Source organism: Pseudopodoces humilis, chromosome 17, assembly GCF_049639895.1.
Source record: "Pseudopodoces humilis isolate 2021_Gansu_Grassland_sample_001 chromosome 17, ASM4963989v1, whole genome shotgun sequence".
Lineage (NCBI taxonomy): Eukaryota > Metazoa > Chordata > Aves > Passeriformes > Paridae > Pseudopodoces > Pseudopodoces humilis.
The window spans coordinates 5,207,215-5,225,017 of NC_142216.1; the positions used below are offsets into that span (position 1 = coordinate 5,207,215).

At 43.1% G+C, this 17,803-nt stretch overlaps 1 protein-coding gene across 2 annotated transcripts; it reads left to right on the plus strand.

Moving 5' to 3' along the window:
• Positions 1–80: 80 nt before the first annotated feature.
• Positions 81–17,587, plus strand: GEMIN5 (gem nuclear organelle associated protein 5). 2 transcript variants are annotated; one of them, XM_014253204.2, is made up of 28 exons: positions 81–272; positions 429–583; positions 1,098–1,279; positions 1,609–1,760; positions 1,973–2,104; positions 2,270–2,402; positions 2,796–2,955; positions 3,567–3,779; positions 4,464–4,549; positions 5,019–5,113; positions 5,700–5,836; positions 7,027–7,100; positions 7,494–7,675; positions 7,782–7,921; positions 8,365–8,536; positions 8,756–8,983; positions 9,474–9,587; positions 9,785–9,913; positions 10,218–10,313; positions 10,594–10,731; positions 11,020–11,167; positions 11,290–11,409; positions 12,272–12,482; positions 13,022–13,279; positions 13,930–14,092; positions 14,703–15,276; positions 15,694–15,790; positions 16,362–17,587. In XM_014253204.2, the coding sequence occupies exons 1-28, from the start codon at positions 104–106 to the stop codon at positions 16,515–16,517; spliced, it is 4,614 nt and encodes a 1,537-aa protein (XP_014108679.2). In that variant the 5' UTR covers positions 81–103; the 3' UTR covers positions 16,518–17,587. The 2 variants fall into 2 exon arrangements, with proteins under 2 accessions (XP_014108679.2, XP_005523668.3); XM_005523611.3 differs by having other exon boundaries at positions 1,976–2,104.
• Positions 17,588–17,803: the final 216 nt, after the last annotated feature.

Genomic DNA, 17,803 nt, shown 5'->3' on the forward strand with positions numbered 1-17,803 from the left:
GGCGCACGGGCAAGGGAGCGGTTTGCGACAGTTTGCGGCGGCGTGCGCGGCGCTCGGCGGCAAGGCCCGGGGCGCGTGGGGCGGCGCGGAGGGAGCCGGGGCGATGGCGGCGGAGACGGGCCCGGGGATGGGGGTGCGGGCGCTGCCCGCCTCCCCCAACTGGTACAGCAGCCGCTGCAGCGACGCCAGCAGCGACGGCCGCCTCTTCGGCTTCGCGGCGAGACACCGCGTCTGCCTGCTGGATGTGGCCGCCGTCGCGCCCGCGTTTTACGGTACCGTCACAAGAGCTTCCCCGGCCCCGCGCTGCGAGGGGGGACGCGAGGCCTCCCCGCCACCGGGAGCCCAGGGAGGGCACATGGGAGGCGGGGGTTTTGGGATGCCGAAGGTTTCGGAAGGCTCCCCGTGAGGATTTCTCGCTGTCGCGGCAGGGGAGCTGATCGGGCACACGGACAGGATCTCGGGGTTCGCCTTTTGCCACTGCCCCGGGCAGGGCAGCCTCTGCGCCAGCAGCTCGGACGATGGAAGCGTCAAAATCTGGGACAGCGGGACTCTGTCGCCGGTGCTGGAGTACAGCCTGCACCAGGTGGGAGCCGGCGACACGGGCAGGGGGCACCGGGACGCGCGGGCTGCCCCGCGGTGATTTAGGGCTCGCACACAAAGCACGCTCAGGATGCTTTGCCCAAAAATGAATTTCAAAGCCGGTGGAATTGAACTCGTTGGACGCTCCTGGCCGGCTCTTTGTTCGTAGCCTGCGGCGCTGTTCCGTGCTGTAATTAGCTGCTGCTCGCCAGCAAAGCCGCAGTGGAGCAGCGTGCTCGTGGTTTGGACTCACTGCCGCTTAACCCAGCTCGCCTAAAATGATCTCAGCAAGTTGCTGTGGCCCACAGGACAGACTAAATGTATATTTGGAGAGTTACTGTGGCTTAGGAGTCCCTATCAGCAACTACATCCATCCTCTAAAGCCTGGAAGCACTGAGACCCTCAGGGACAAACCAGACCGATGCTGGGCAGTGCTCACAGATTATTTCCTGCCTGATATTCTCTGTTAGATTGCAGTAAAATAGCTTTAAACGGTTCCAATGCTGTTCTTCCTGCAGAACGCGATCTCGGCGCTGCACTGGTCACCTCTTGTGAAAGATCTGATTGTGTCTGGTGATGAGAAAGGTGTCATTGTTTGTTACTGGCACAACAGAAGTGACAGCCAGCAGTTCTTCCCAGAGCCCCGAACGGTTTTCTGCCTCACCTGTTCTCCTCATCATGAAAATCTGGTGGCCATTGGGTAAATGCTCACTAATTAATATTCCTTATGGTTTGTTTGTCACTCTTCTTCTGCAAGAATTTAATTGTGAGGTTTTGCTACATGGTTGAAAGTTAAATTTTAAGAGGTCTTGGTGGCTGTTCTTTTAGTTTTTGGAATAAAACAAATTAGAAATAACATTTAGATTTGGTAAATCTGCAAAGGCAAAGAAATCTGTAGAAGTGTAATGGTCCAGGCTGGCTTCTCTGTAATAGGGTGATAGTGACCATGGAAAGAGCCTGTAAATCACCTTGGATATTATTCCACAAGCATCCAATAATCTTTTCATTAATTTAAAACTCTGCTTTCAGCTACAAGGATGGCATGGTGGTGATAATTGATATCAGCAGGAAGAGAGAAGTCGTGCACCGGCTGAGAGGCCATGAGGATGAAATCCATTGTCTGGCCTGGTGCCCTGTGCCTGGGGAAGAAAGGTTACCTGCTTGGCAGGATGAGCTCCAGGGTATGTAGACATGATTAGCAGTTTGTGGAGTAATTTTTAGTTCATGTAAATGTCCTTCTAGAGGACTGAACTTTTTACAGAAGGTTAGTAACTAGCTAAAAGCAACTGGTAAGTTCAATAAAGTATGTTCTGATACAAATCAATATAATTTTCAGCTTTTTTATGAAGCTTTGAATTTTAAAGCATAATAACATGACTTCTATGGTATTCAGCAGCTCCTTCAGAGGAAGGCAAGGTTCCAAATGGGGAGCTGATACAGGACACAGCCACGAAGAAAGGTTGTTACCTGGCCTCTGGAAGCAAGGATCAAACCATACGAATATGGAGCTGTACCAGAGGCAGAAGTAAGTAAGAGATAAACAGTCACAAGGTGTGGAATAGCTCTTGAACTGCAGCCTTTGGGTGCTAAAAGTGTGGGGAATGTCATTAAAGGTGCAGATTCACAGAACTCCTCTATCTGTTTGAGAATTTCCATGTGTGAGGTCCAGTGATGCCTCCTGGTTCCGCAGGTGTGATGACTCTGAGGCTGCCACCCACCAAGAGAAGAGGTGGAGCTGTGGATCCGGCGGTCAAGGAGCGCATCTGGCTGACTGTGCACTGGCCTGCTGCCCGGCCCACAGAGATTGTGTCCAGTGGCTTTGGGTAAGTGGGGCACTCAGCAGCAGCTGCAGATTTATTTGTTCCTACTGAAGGAAGTGCTGAGGAGAAAACACACCCCCTTCTCCCTTCCTTTCCAGTGTAACAGGAGAAAACGGGCCAAGAGTTAGAGTTCAGGTGCTGAGAAAATTACTGTTTGTCCTATAATTTGTCTTGTAAGCAACTGGATGTTGACTGCTAATAGCACTAATTGTGGGTTTGCCCATCTACTGGGAAAAATGGTCAGTTTTCTGGTGGTGTTTGTATGTGTAGCTTTGTACAGGCATTGGATGTCTGAAGAACTCTGTTACTCGTGACTTGCAGCTTATTTGTGATATGGTCTGTATAGAGCCTCTGTTCTTCTGAATTGAAAAATTTAAATGCATTCCAATTTTGCAGAGGAGAACTGCTCCTTTGGAATTTGACCCAGCCTGGGAAACGCAAGTGGACTCTTCTGGGATCTTCAGAAGGACAAAACCACTCCCGAATTGTGTTCAATCTCAGTTCTGTGAAGCACCAAGACAGAGAACTCCTTTTTTCCATTTCAATGGACAGAGATGTAAGAACTGTTTAAAAATTAGCATAGGAATGCCTCTACAGTGCAGTTTGACTGAGTGGCCACAGTTTTTCTCTTGCAGTGGGTTTATTTTAGCATTTTATAACATCACTTCCTAACATTTGTTCTGAGCACAGGTTGTGTATGTTTCTGTTATTTATGAGCTCAACCTCTTACCATGGTGGAGTGAATGCTTATGACATTCTGGACTTGAATGAAATTAAATTTAATTTAATGAAAGGTGTTTTCCACATCTTCTCCTCTAACAGTTTTAAAAGGCCTGGTTTACCTTCTTAAAATCATTTTATTGTACAAACTAATGCATCTGTTTTTTAATTGGGTTTTCTTTTCAATCCTTGGCCTTTTATAGGTGGCAGAGTGTTTCCTGCTTTGAAATTGGAAGAGAAATTTAGTAAAATATATTCATTGTGTCCATTCCAGTTTTGCAGCTATTGCAGCCCTGTCTGTGACATGGAATCCTCTGGGTTCAGATCACATCCTGTCAAGCCTTGAATTTGACCCTTTGATTCTTCATTTCACTTCTACTTTGTTTTTTTCTTGTCTTATCTGTCATTCTGTATTTAACCATTCCTTGTTCCTTAAATATTCTTCAGGTGAAATGCTGGGATCTGTCAACTCTGGATTGCAGCTGGACCATGCCCTCCCTTGGAGGATTTGTCTACAGCCTTGCCTTCTCCCCTGTGGACACTGGCTACCTTGCCATCGGGGTTGGGGACAGCATGATCCGAGTGTGGAATACTTTGTCCATGAACAACATTTATGATGTTAAAACCTTCTGGCAAAGTATAAAGTCCAAGGTTACAGCAGTAAGTGTGCTTTGGATTCCTTTTTTCTCTCCCCCATCTCTTTTCACTCTGTTTTTTTCAAGTATGTTTTTCTCTCTCTTTCACTCTGAAGGTTTGTCCCAACTAAAATGAAATAAAGCCAAGTTGTTCATTTTATACTCAGTTCTTTCTGTATACAATACATTTTAGAATCTGGAAGCAAGTTTTTAGACCTATTTACAATCCTACAAGCTTGCATTTACATTTAGTGGAAATAAGCTGAAGTCCAGCTGGCTGTTATGTTACTTTTTCACTTTTATCCTTCTTCATGATTTGTCCTTGCTTCGTCCATGGCTGCCCTTGCTCTCCAGGGAATTTTGACAGATACAGAAAACTGATACAACCAACACAGTTGTGTTCAGTTGGGGTTTAACCACAGATTGGTCAAAAGCTACTGCCTGGTAAAATAGCTGGCAGCTATTTCTGTTTTGTAATGTAGCTATCAAATAGAGTTTTAATGATTTTAGTCCCTTGCATCTTATCCCATCATAACTGGAAGGGGAAAAGCCTTTGACACTCAGAGCAGAGTGATCAAATCAAGTGGCTGTGGTTGGAAGGGTGGGTATCAGGTCCTTGCTCATCAGTTGCAGCATTTTCCTTTTATTATTTAGCAATAAAGTGTTCGTTACTTAGGTCATTTTGTGTCACTTTATATTTCTCTTGCAGTTATCCTGGCATCCAACCAAGGAAGGATCCTTGGCTTTTGGAACAGATGATGGAAAAGTTGGCATATTTGACACCTTGTCCAGCAGGTATAAAACTAGCTTTCAAATTCATTAGTGTCAGATCCTGCTGGTGTGTTACCACTCAGGGGTGATGTGGTCTTTTCTGAGGGATACCTTTGCTGTTAGATGAGTGAGATTAAATTAAAATTAGTCAAACAGTTGGATTTTCAGCACATTTTTTCATTTCTGTTATGTCTGTGAGCTTCTAAGGTGAACTTGCTTTAAGGTAAACTTAAAATTGCATAACCAGAGATCACCTGTGGGAAGACATCAGTTCAGGAAGACTTTACCCAGAAAGACATTCTCAGGGAAGGAGGAGCAGCAAGGAGGGGAAGGTCACCAGGACAATTATGTTACAGTTGTAGTAGTATCCTACTGCAGATGGCAAAGAAAGCTTGGCTGAGCCATGGCTTTAGGATGTTGCTTTGATTTTATCTTCTTTTAATTTCCATTTGCTGAAATCTGACTGCCCCTGCTTCCTTATCTTCCTGCCCAGTGCTAAGAATAAGCCACCTCAGATCTCCAGCACTTACCACAAGAAGACAGTGTACACATTAGCCTGGGGTCCTGCAACTCCTCCTCTGATTGCTGGTGAGTCTTCCAACACCTTGTGACAAAGTAAAATGTCCATGCAGAGCACACAGATTCCATGAAGCTGCTGTTCCCTCCCTTCTTAGGAGAAGGAGAGCCCCATTTGCTTGGTGGCAATCCGTTGGAGCAGCTAAGAATGTGCTCTGCTTGAGGAGCTGTTAACAGTTTTGCAAGGGTCCAAGCTCTTGTAGTTTGTGAATTCTGGTTCAGGAAATAGGTTTGAGTAGAACCCCCACACCTCTGGACTTGCTTCAGGGTGTTACAGGCCAGGAACTTCACAGGGTTCCAGAGCTTCTGCCATTTGAACTTAATCCTTCTTACAAAACTTGGATTTTTTTCTTTTAAGGACTAAAATTTAAAGGGAATTTTACTGTTTGCAGTGATTGTGCTATGAGAAATCTGTTGGTAGAAATGAAAGCTCCTTTTATAGGGTTGTGCTGTGAGAATTTCCTGCTGCTGGACCACAGGCAGTTGAAGGATGTGTATTGCTTTTTGAAATAATGCTTTGATTTATAGTGGGAGAGATTAGTTCTGTGAAGACTGATGAAGAATAGAGTGTAATTAGCTCTTTTTCTCTGTTGGATAGGAGAAGAAAGTGAACAGCCCTCTGTAACTTTATATAGTTGTGCTGGAGAAGGAATTGTTTTCCAGCACAATCCCTGGAAGCTTAATGGAGAAGCAAATGACATCAACAAAGTCATCAGAGACACCAATTCAATCAAAGTGAGTATGAATTTGAGGGAGTTTTATGAATTCATACTAACCACATCAGAGTTTCCATAGTCTTATAATTGTAAGTTTCTGATTTTGCCTTTTTGATGTATCTGTAACAAAAAACTTGAACTCCTCATTCTCCAAAGATGAACTTCAGTAACACTAACTGACTCAGACTATTTAAAGAGTTTATATGCTTGTGTCTGAAGAGGGTGGTTGGTATTTTTTTTCTCCTAGCGTCTTTTTCTGGCATCAGTTGCTTAATTTTCTACACTGTGATTTACTTGGGAAAGGTAAAGGGGGGATAGGGGTTAGGTTTAAAACTGTGTGTGGCTGTCTAAAATAGAAAATTTCCAGTTTCAAAGCGTTTGAAACTAAGCCTGAATCATATCCTGGCTTAGAGCACATGGTGAGCATGCATGAGTTATTTACCTCAATTCTTTTACTTCCCTTGCTTCAACCATCAACTTTTTTTTTAAAAAAATTCATTTAAAACAATCATGATTTTGCAGGAGGGTGTTTCCATTTATACTGAAGCCAGTGCAGAGTGGTTGGTGATCACTGAGTGATCTCAAGTGTGATCAGTCATGTCTTAATTGAAAGTATAAAATAAGTGAAGTGGGTTGGATCTTCAGTTCTTTAAAGTCACCTGGAGTCAGACCAAGGGTACTGGTTTGTATCAGCTGGGTTTTAGCTTCTTCCTTGAGTTAAGATTTTCTGGGGATTAAGAGAATAATGTCAGAGGCATTGAAATGGTCATATTAATGTATCTAATGTAATGTATCTAAGTTGTAAATGTAATGTAATGTATCTAAGTTGTAAATTTTAAGTAGCTTTTGTCTGAATTCAAATGAATAGGGATAATTAAATGTAAACTTTGGTTTCTTTTGAAGTGTGAAAGAGTTTGCTTGCAGTGTCTGGTGCTTTCCAAGGAGTCTTAAGGATATGAAACATCCAGACAAAAACTTCCAAATATTTCTCAGACCTAAAGAACAATAAAAAACAATCATTGGTTCTTGCATCAGCTATTTCAGTCTTAATTGCTCAGGTTTATGTCACTGTTACAAAAGCAATGCACGCTTTTATGACTTCTGATTTTGCAGGCTAGTTGCAGCTCTGTCCAGTTGCCAGCCTTGCTCTGTTGAATGCATGTGTGAGAGATTTAAGAGTTTTTGGCAATAATTGTCTTCTTTCTGCAGCACAAGCTGCCTGCACGTACAGAGATCAGCTGGAAACCAGATGGCAAACTCCTGGCTCTTGGCAATGAGGATGGGTATGTCCCACTTGTGGGTTAAGGTGGTGTCTGTGCTGATCTTGACTGCAGTCACTGGTGAAGCAAAAGTACTTTTTGTTGCCCTGGTTTGTCTCCATTCTTTCACTGCTGATGTATTTGAATCATGATAATACAGCATTCCCTGCTGTTAATTCTTGTAGCTGCTCTTGGCATGGAGGATCCTCATTATCACATAAAATTCTGTTTCAAGGATCCACTCGTGGTTGAAATGTACTTTTGCTGATCAGTGAAACCAGGGTTTGAGTTGAATCCAAAAAGCACAAATGCAGTTGCTCTAATTCATGTCCTTTAATTCTGCTCATGCCAGATAACAAAGAAGTTTCCACTTACACCAACTACTGAAATTCTTACACTGTTGTTCTTACATTTCAGCTCAATTGAAATATTTCAGGCACCAAACTTGAAGCTGCTCTGCACCATCCAGCAGCATCACAAGCTGATCAATGCCATTCGTTGGCACCATGATCATGGCAGCCAGCCAGAGCTGAGTTACTTGATAGCTTCAGGCTCCATCAATGCCACCATTTATGTGCATAATCTGAAGAATGTTGTAGGTAACAATTTGAAGATTATATTCCAAATCTTGGCATCTTTTTTTTTTTTGTTTATTTCTGTTTCATCCTTCTGGCCATACTCAATAATTTTTCTTTTTTCTTTCAGAGAACTCTTCAGAAAATCCTTTGATGATAACAGAGCCTTTTCGAACTCTGGCTGGGCACACAGCTAAAATCACCAGTCTTTCTTGGAGCCCCCACCATGAGGGAAGATTGGTGTCTGCTTGCTATGATGGCACTGCACAGGTATTGTCCCAAGCACCTCAGAATTGTATTTCAAATCGTCCATTCCACAGCTGATCAAAGAACAAAACTTGTTTTTGTGAGATAATTATTGAAATACTGTGAGATAAATTACTGAAGTACTGCAGGTTTACCTTTGGTAACCATCTGCTGGTTCTGGATACTTGATATGCAGATTATGTTGTGATTTGTGAATTGATTTGTAAGTCCAGTCATTAAGGTTTTCATATTAGCACTTTTGGATCCTTAGAAAAGAAAGATGTTGTGCAGCTGTATTGATGCAAACAAAGGAAGGCCTGCATTTTCTCCATTTGCATGTTGGTGTTTGAAATACCCCTGCAAAATCCCAAAAGAGAAGTTCCTACCTGTGCAATTTTCAAGAAAATACAGAGTATTAGGTGAAGAAGTGACTTTCTGAGTAATTTGGTTTGTTTCTTGTTGCCAAGGTGTGGGATGTGATGAAGGAAGAGCCACTCTGCAACTACCGAGGGCACCAGGGCCGCCTGCTGAGTGTCCAGTGGTCACCGGTGGATTCAGATTGTGTTTATACAGGAGCAGATGATTTTTCTGTTCACAAATGGCACATCTCTAAGCAGGAGCACACACGGCCTCCTCAGGGTGAGTGTATTCAAACAGAAGATCTTTCCTGAAGGTGATGTTGGAGCTGAGAAATGGAAACTTGCAATGTTGAAATGATGCAAGTTTTTGTGCTGTATTCCAAATCTGCCTCTTCCTCTTCAGGAATAAACTGTGTCTACGTTTAAATCCTTATTTGGAAATTAAGTGTTGATCCTGAGATAGGGGCAGTAAATACACTAAAATTTACACCTTTTACAGGCAAAAAGAGTATAGAATTAGAGAAGAAAAGAAGTATACAGCCAAAAGTCAAAGCCAAGAAGAAGAAAAAGCCTGTAGGCAAGAGTCCAGGCAAGCAGGATGCAAATGATGCCATGAATGGAGATGACAGCATGAAGGAAATGCTGCTGGAGGAAAATGGAGTGTCAGACCACGAAGAAGAAAAAGAAGTTCAGGAGGCAGAGTTGGCAGATAAAGTCTCTGTGACTGGTAATAATCAAATCATCTTAGTTCAGTGTTTCCCAGACTGCTCAGCCCTCAGCATCACCAAGTTTAATTTTCATGCAGATTTTCTCATTGTATGGTTTTGTTGAAATTGTTCTCTTGAAGTGAAAAGGCTCTGAAATGCCTTTTATAATTTTCTAAAGTAGTTTGGGACTAATTGTCTTTAGATAACAAGATTCTGGCCTCATGAAGAGAGTTACTGTGTTTGGCTTGAAACAATGTAATTTTTGATCAGCACTGATAAATCTTTATGATACTGGTGGATCTTCATTGATGTCTCTTGACATCTCATTTAGCCTTCTGACAGTTCTCTGTTTTCTTAATATTTCCTTTCCCTAAAAAGCTGTTAAGTTCTATGGCAAAGTAAAGCTTGGTTTCTGTCTATTTTAAAATTAACGAAATGTGAATAGGTGAATTATTCTGTGTGCATTCCCATTCATTGCTTTTCCTTTTTTTAAATCACTTGACTCCACAGTGTCCAGGGATACATCTTCATCTGCGTGTGATTATTCTTCGTTCAGCTTGCCAAAGCCTTTTGTGACCCAGAAAGCTGCTCCTGTGAAAAAGGATCCACCTAAAGATAAACCAAGTTAGTATATGTTTCAGGGCTTTTTAACAGTCCTGGGTCAAGGCACAGTTCCTCATGCTGGGCTTGTTTGGCTGCAGATTCCCTTCCTAATGTGACACCAAATAAGTGCCAGAGAAAGAAACGGGTGCTTTTGAAATAAATTGAGGAGTTCTGCTGTAACTGCAGCAGCAGTAACTAAAATTTGTCTGATTTTTCAGCTCTTGATGCCTCTCTGAAGAAGAGGAAGCCTCGTTCTATTCTGCCCTTCAGCACATTAATGGATCACAGAACAAAAGAGGAATTATATCAGGACTGCTTGAGGCTGGCTGCATGTCTGAAAACTAAAGGTATCAGTATAAAATTTAAAATACTTAGCGGGTAGATGTTCCCAAGTACTCAAAATCAAGTCTCCAGGGACTTCAACCACAGGACATTATTTTTTCAAATCCTCCCCTTTATCAAGGAGTGTGACTTGGTGTGATATCAAACTTAGATCTGAGTGTTGACCAACAAATTATTAAATCTTCTATATAGGAAAGAAAGTAGAAGACAGAAATATTTGCCAACAGTTGAGTGGTACAGTGACTTGGCACATTCCAATTCACAGTTTTGTGTTAAATCCTAAATATTCATTCTCCTTCTCTGGTTTAGATAATAATGAAGATGTGTCCCCTGACCTCAAGGATTGCATCCACCTGGGGCTGTTCACAGACAGGGATTCTCTGCACAAAATGATTGATATGGAAGGTAAGTGGCATAAAGAATATGTCCACTGTAACTGTCCTATTCAAGTAGAAAACAAATTGGGAAAAACACTTGAGTTTTCTTTACTGTGGATCTAAGTCTAGGATTAAGAATGTAGCTCTGTGTGAGAAGAATATACATCTTTTTCCCTGTGATAGTTTTACATCTTTCAGATGCAAACCTGCCTTATCTTAAGCTTGAATGATTTCCCTTTTGCCTATTTTACTGTGACAAATGATGCTGTTGTACTCATGCTGATGGGAAGTGTGTTTGCTTCCAACAGGAAAGCACCACTTGGAGAATGGGCACGCAGAGCTCTTCCAGCAGCTCATGCTGTGGAAAGGAGACATGAAGGGTGTCCTCCAGGCAGCTGCTGAGAGGGGGGAGCTGACAGACCAGCTTGTAGCCATGTCACCCATGGGTAAGTTTGCTCTAGCACCACACAAACTGCTGGAATTGGCTGCCAGAGGTCCCCTCATTCTGGTGGTTCTGGACAGAAACTCAGGAATTAGTTCTTTGTGATATGATTAGCAGTCCTTACAAGTCCTAGTTTTGCCCCACTTCATTGACTTGTGTTAGGATGGTTAAGAAATAGAAACTAACCTGGGGCAGAGAAGAGGTACATAATGAAGAGACCAGTGATGGTATCACACAGGAATTCTTCCAGTTATAAAACTGCCTCCAATGGTGTTGCCTTTTTTTTTTGCAGTTGGGTACCAGGCCTGGGTTTGGACAGTGGAAGCCTTTGCCAAGCAGCTGTGTTTTCAGGAGCAATATGTGAAGGCTGCCTCCCATCTCCTGTCCATCCACAAAGTCTATGAGGCTATTGAGCTCCTGAAAGTGAACAATTATTACAGGTTGCTGTATATTTATGTTTAGAACTTTATCTTGGGGGTTTTTGGCAGGGTAGATTGAGCATTTTGGCTCATTCTTTGTACACAGATGAACTTTTCTATCTGGTTTCCCTTATGTGCATTAGGGAAGCAATTGTAATGGCTAAGGCCAGGCTACGTCCAGAAGATCCAGTTCTGAAGGATCTCTACACCAGCTGGGCAGCTCTGCTGGAGAAGGATGGTCATTATTCCATGGCTGCCAAATGGTGAGTGTTACTGGGGAGAAGGCAGAATTGGTTCCATGCCTAAAACAAAGAAGGTTCTTGGTTTTGTATCAGTTGAAATCTGTTAACTGGTCTGGTCATTGGTTGTCTAAGGTGCATTCTGAGCCTGTCTCACTAATTTCCTCTAATGTAGGTGGGAAAAGAAGCTCCAGAGAGCAGTTCAGAGCAGAAAGCCCAAATGCCATATTACAGTAGAGACATCTCTTTCCACAGACATTACTGGAAGTTTCTGAAAACTAGTCTAGCGAGACTAAGGTTAGGCTGTCTGCAAAAAGATTTGAGATTTCCAGTCTTTCCATTGGAAGCATGCAATGCAGCAGTTCATCTTGAGTTTCTTGAAGCCTTGGCTAATACCCTGGTCATTGGGTTATCCTGCTCCAACTGGAGTGTGTTAACTTTGTGATTACCAAAATTACTAATACCCCTTGAAATATTTTAGCCAGAGTAGTGTCCTCTGCTTGATGCTGATTTCAGTTCTGGCATTGTTGTGGGTATCACACTTGGGAGAGGATTTGCCTGAAACCCAGAGAAATGCAGTAGGGACAAACAGCTGAATATAACCTTTATTTTCTGAATCTGTTTAGTTTTATTGCTCACCAAGCCATGTGTGGTATGCAGACCACCAGAGATTTAAGTCCTGACTTTAAGGCTGTGTGACTTCCCCTTTGTGGCTTTGCATCAGATTGTTCAATAGTAAACTTTGATAAGAAAAAGTGATGAGAGCTCTGAGAACCTGTGGAAAATCCAGGGTCATCTTCATTTGCATATTTGTGCTACTGTGTTGCAATACAATTTAAAAACTATTTTAGTACCTATCAACTTGATTTACTTTTATCTTTTTCAGTTATTTGGGAGCTTCCTCACCCTATGATGCGGTTAAAGTGTTGTCAAAAAAGGGGGATGTGACATCTCTTAAAACTGCTGCTGAGCTTGCTCTGGTATCTGGGGAGGAGGAGTTGTCAGCAACTTTGTCTTTGAGATGTGCCCAAGACCTGCTGTTATCCAGGAACTGGGTGGGAGCTCAGGAAGTCCTTCAGCAGCATAAAACTTTATTTGTGAGTCTGGTTCTTTCCTTTCCACCTTCTTTAGTTGTCTCTCTCCAGACTGACATAATTTGGCACCACTTCCCATATGTTAATTGTCCACAAGTGGTCCTTTGGGCTGGTTTTGCCTCAAAATATTTTTCTAGGAGTGTATTGGAATGACCCTATGGAATGGTCCTGGTGGGGAGGCATGTAGACTCTGTGATTGTTAATGTGAGAGGTTGTAGAGAAAAGTGGGATTCTTTTTCTAAGTGCAATATTGATCATGAGAAGAAAGAAGTGAAGTACTTGCTGTTTACATTAAAGGAACAGATGAGCCAAGTGGAAGTCCAGCTGCTGGAGGCTTAAATTTGAAATCTTACTGTGCACTGAGAAGCAGGTGGCTGCCTTGGCTTGCTCTGAGGTTTCCTTCTGACTTCGCTTAGATTCTGTCACTAAGAAGCTGCTACCAGGCATGATGCTCTTGAGTCACTCTACCTGCAAGGGATTGGTTTTCTTGTTGCAACAGCTCAGTGCTTTTTTTTTTTTTTTTTTTTTGCTCCTTGTTAAAGGGACAAAGGCTTGTTTTCTGCCTGAATGAAGTGCTCTGCAGGTGCCTCAGTGAAAGGAACCCCTGTGAGCGAAAGAGCCCTGTGCCCCCCTGTTACCACAGCTGGGAGCTGAACAGAGAGGCCTCATTTTTTGACATGGTGACAGAAGTGTGGCAGAACGTGCTGGGCATGGACACCACTGAACAAGCCACATGTGCACAGGAGCAGCTTCGCAGGATTGAGCATCCTCCTTCAACCAGCAACACACACCCAAAGCAGGTAAATGGATTTTGATCTGTGCAGGCACAAATCCTTACTTGAGCATAGGCAGTAAACCCAGCCACTCTGTGGTGTTGCAGCAGCCATACCCAGAGAACTGATGTCTGCACCCTGCTGCAGGATGGCGTTTTAGTCTGGGAGAGAGATGATCAGCAGCTGGGACAGCTTTGTGTAGCCACCAGTTTGTTTCTGCATTGGTTTCTGTGCAGGGTAAGAGCTGACGTAGGGTGTTAGGGGTCAGCACTGGGGTCACTGAGATGTGCTGGCTGGGAGTGATTGACAGAGCTGAGTAGTCTCAGCACTTATGCAGGGGTTTGTATTTGACTGTTAGGGGTGGTAGGGCTGCTTGTTGTCAAAATACTTTGCAAGGTCTGTCCATAGACTGGAGCTCCTGCTGCTCTTCTCTGTGACCACAATCAGTCACTGCTCCCACTTCTCATCTGTTTACTGAGACACAGGCAAACAGTGGCTGATTTTACAGCTCCAGGTGATGTAGAAATGCTTTGTCTCCTGCATGAAGGAGACTGTGTAAATTGCATTGTCACTAAAATTGCTTTTGGTCAAGTCATGTGCTTCTGGGCTCTTCCACAGTTGTCATCAGCTCACTTTGCAGTAAAACTATTAACTGTGCTCTCTGGTGCTTCCTGTAGGTGCTTTTCCACATCTCCCATGAGCTGGCCCTTGCAGCCCTGAGCTGTCACTTGGGTATGTGGGATGAGGCAGTGAAAAGTATTCTTGGGGCTGTGACCCGCAGTTTTGATGCTGGGAATTTCACTCTGATGCAGGAGATTTGCACTATCATCCTTCCAAAGGGTAAGTCTCTCCTTTTGTCTCTTGTGGCACTGACAGGGCTCTTTCCTGCCAGCACAGCTGTGTCCATTAATGTTCCTAGGCTAAATAATGTTTGGAAGCACTAAGACATAGCCATATCTGTGGAAACTTGTGGAATTTGGCTAGTGCAAAGGCCACTGGGCAATGAAAATTCCTGACTGTGGAAGGAAGCTCAGCTGTGGCACCTGGTGTGAGTGATGTAGGAAATGGAGTGAATTCTCTTTGGTTAGGGAGACAGGGGACATTAGAATGTTGTGTTCATTTCATAGCAACACATGCTACAACTTGTCCCCCATTTTCTTTTAGAGTATGCAATGCATTTAGTTTGTGGCTCTTGATTATGTGACTCTTGTGTTTTGCAGCTTGGAACCAAAGAATTTGCTGTAGCTGATGAGAACATTTTAGCCAAAACAGAGTATTGTGTTCATAAAGATGCCAAAGATGTTTTTCTTTCATAGTTCGTGTACTGCTCTGCCAGCATCTGAGTAAATCCCTGATTTGGGTTTCCAGGGTTTCCTGGTTCATTTACCAGATCTGCTCATTGTCTTTGGAAAGTTTGATGAACTCTTTGTAATCCTTTTCTCGTTATTAGGCTGTGATGACCTGAGAGACAAACTGGACAGCACAGACTCTCAGAGCATGGATGCCTGCAGGAGTCTGGAGGGCTTTGTAGCTTACAGACTGCTCTATGACCTGTGGTGGAACCCACCCAGAGACTCCCTTGGCCTGCAGAAGGCTGTGTTGGATCCTGTGCTGTGTCCCAGTGAGCAGACAGCTCTTGAGGAGAGCTGTATTTCAGGTGACACATCCCCTGAGGAAACGGTTCAAAGTGCAGCTGAGATGGGTGAAAATCTCTGCAGTACAACTGAAGTCCCTAAGTGTGAGACACAGAACGACTCAAGAATTGACTCTGTTGATTTGGTAGACAGACAGTCAAAACTGAAGGGTTGCCAAGTACTCCTTTCAGAAGAGATGGCTGCCTTGCAGAACACCCAGAGGGACATAGCTGAGGTCCAGGAGACTTTAGCAGAAATGATTCGCCAGCATCAGCAGCAGAGGAACAATCTCCAGGAAAACACAAATGGAAACACCCAGGGAAGCAACTTGGAACAGAGTTCACAGACTGAATTAGACAAACCATGCTCTGACAGCAACCAGATGAATTGGTAAGATTCAGCACATGAATGAATGGATTGAAAAATGTTGGTTTTTTTGGGTGTTTGTACAGCAGATTTTTTGGTTTTGCCTAGACTGGCTTTAATCTCCATCTCATCACCCAGGAACATTTGAATATACAGCTCAGAAATCTTGCATTTCCCCTGGGCTGAGCCACCACGTGCATAAATTCAGTGCAGCTCAGTAGTTTTGTGATGCATGAGATATTGTTACAGTGAATAAACAGGCAACTTGAAAAAGGGAGGATAATGAAAAGGCTAAGCATGAGCTAAGAGTTCTGTTTCTTTGTTGAACATTGGTTTGGGACTTTGGCAAGAACGAAGCTTTTGGTGCTCCTTGTCCAGGAGGGAGGCTACACAGTCACCTAACAAAACAGTTACTCACTACACCATCTCTTCTCTTGACAGCAACGATGAAGCAAAGCAACCGGTTACACTCCCTGAGCTCACAAAGCAGCTTCTGAAAGCGAAGCAGAAACTAGCTGAATTCCCAGACAATTTAAAGGTAAATTTTCAGAAGAGCCACTGCAGTTCTGAAAAAAGTCATTCTGTAAGGGCAGCCTCATCACAGAGTCCCTTTCATACAGAAAGGAACAGGCAGGGATTCATGTGATCCTGTGGCAGTTTTGAGAATGAACTAACACATGGCATCAGGGTGGTATTTTTCTTTCGAGTATAATTTTCCCCGTGCAGTTGGAAAGCATAGCTAAAGCTCCTGTGTGGGAGAACTCAATAAGATACCCTGTATGAATCATCCCATGCATTTTAAGAGTAATCCCTTGCTACTTATGTATGAAAAAATAAATTTATAAACAATGAAATAAAAAAATTAAGCTATAAAATGGCCTTTATAGATTAGGATCTGTAGAAAGTACACATCACAGATTTGAAAACATGTAACCATGGTGACTGGGCAAAAAGGGGCAAACCTGCATAAATGTGAAGAGAAAGTGCATCTGACTCCTGGCTGGCTGTTCTGAGAATGGTACAAAGCAGTGTCTTTAGAGAGCTGCCTGATTATGTTGAACAACTGTAATATAAACTAGAGACATCATTTTGTGTTCCTTTTTTTGCAGGTCTTCCCGTTCCCTGACGTGCTGGAGTGCTGCCTCGTGCTCCTTCACCTTGGATCCCAGTGTCCTCCTGAGCTGCAGGAAGAGGCTCTGGCTCTCCTTAGGAAACAGGGTAGTGCTGGTGTTTACAAAAAGGCTGGCAGGAGCTTCCTGACATGACGTTTGGAGACCAAGCTGTCTTCCTTGAGCTGCCTCCAGCTACTTAACACTAAGGCTGCTCTTTCTGCAAGTGAAGAATTCTTTTGATGGCTGTGGCTGTTACTGATACAAAATGTCAGGTTTATCCACATCCACTTGTGCTGATCCACTGATACTTATTTAAGGAGACTGTTAGAAAACTGAAAAGCAGTAGAGCGTGGGCTTGAACTGTTCTAACGGATTTTTGTAGTTTTTCATTTGTTGGACACTATGCTAATGAAAGCTCTTGCTGTTTACATGCAAGAGAAAGTTTTGAGCAGCTGTGTAGTCCTTCAACAGAGGAGGAAGAGAAGCTGCCCTCAGGAAAATCAATGGTTTCTGTAAGCAAACTGACCCTTAGGCCAGTATTGTTCTTAAAAGCATTGTGAGTTCATTTTCTCTCCTTTAAATAAAGTCTTCTACCACCATTAATTGGTATTTAATTTGATGTACAGAAATAAGTTCTCTAGAATGGTGCTATTCTAGAAAGTGCCAAAACCAATCCTGGATTTTGCGGTCTTGAATATGTAGTATTTTGACCAGTTTTACAGCTTAAAGTCTCTGTCTGTCTTGTTAGAAAAGGTAAATTCTATGGAAAGTACAAGGGTGGATAAGCCTTAGTGAACACAGCACCTGTCTTAAGTCATTTTTAGGAGCAAGGTTTTAAATGCAGCAAAAAAAGTTAATAGGGGAAAGCATGCATCATGAATTTAGTAAGTTTCAAGTACAGTAAAGATTATTAAGAATTAAAAGGAGTAGTGATGGATTTTTTAGATCAAAAGCTGTTCCAGATTCTTCCAGCCAAAATGCAGACTTAATCCTGACAGATTTCCTGCTTCAAGCCTGAGTAAAGCCTCAGAACAACTTCAAGAGCAGCAGGTAAAAGCCAGGGGTTAGATTGAAACAAGATCCTGTTGTAGATGTGCTTAATCTGTGAAGTGCTGCCACCAATTTGAATTTGCAAAATTCTGTACAAAGCACCTGAAAACCAGGCGGGGGAGCCAGTGCTTAACCAAACTGCCTTCTGTACGTGTAGCAGGAACCACTGGAGTTTAGATGGAGCTGAAAACTTCACACACAAGTTTGTCCCTTCAAGTGGCCACTCTGCAGTGCAGGAATACTGCACAGACTGTGAGATGTGCTGAGAGAGCAGCAGGGAGAGAATACAACTCTGCCAGAGCTCTTCAGCTCAGCTGTCCTCAGCTATTGGACAATAAGCTCAAAATACACTTTACTAAGAGCTACCCCAGGAGCACATCATAAATAGT

Coding starts and splice junctions, on each gene's coding strand:
- GEMIN5 (XM_014253204.2), top strand. CDS start 104: ATGGCGGCGGAGACGGGCCCGGGGATGGGGGTGCGGGCGCTGCCCGCC. Junction 5,114..5,699: donor AACTCCTCCTCTGATTGCTG/GTGAGTCTTCCA, acceptor TCTGTTGGATAG/GAGAAGAAAGTGAACAGCCC. Junction 11,410..12,271: donor TATTCCATGGCTGCCAAATG/GTGAGTGTTACT, acceptor TATCTTTTTCAG/TTATTTGGGAGCTTCCTCAC.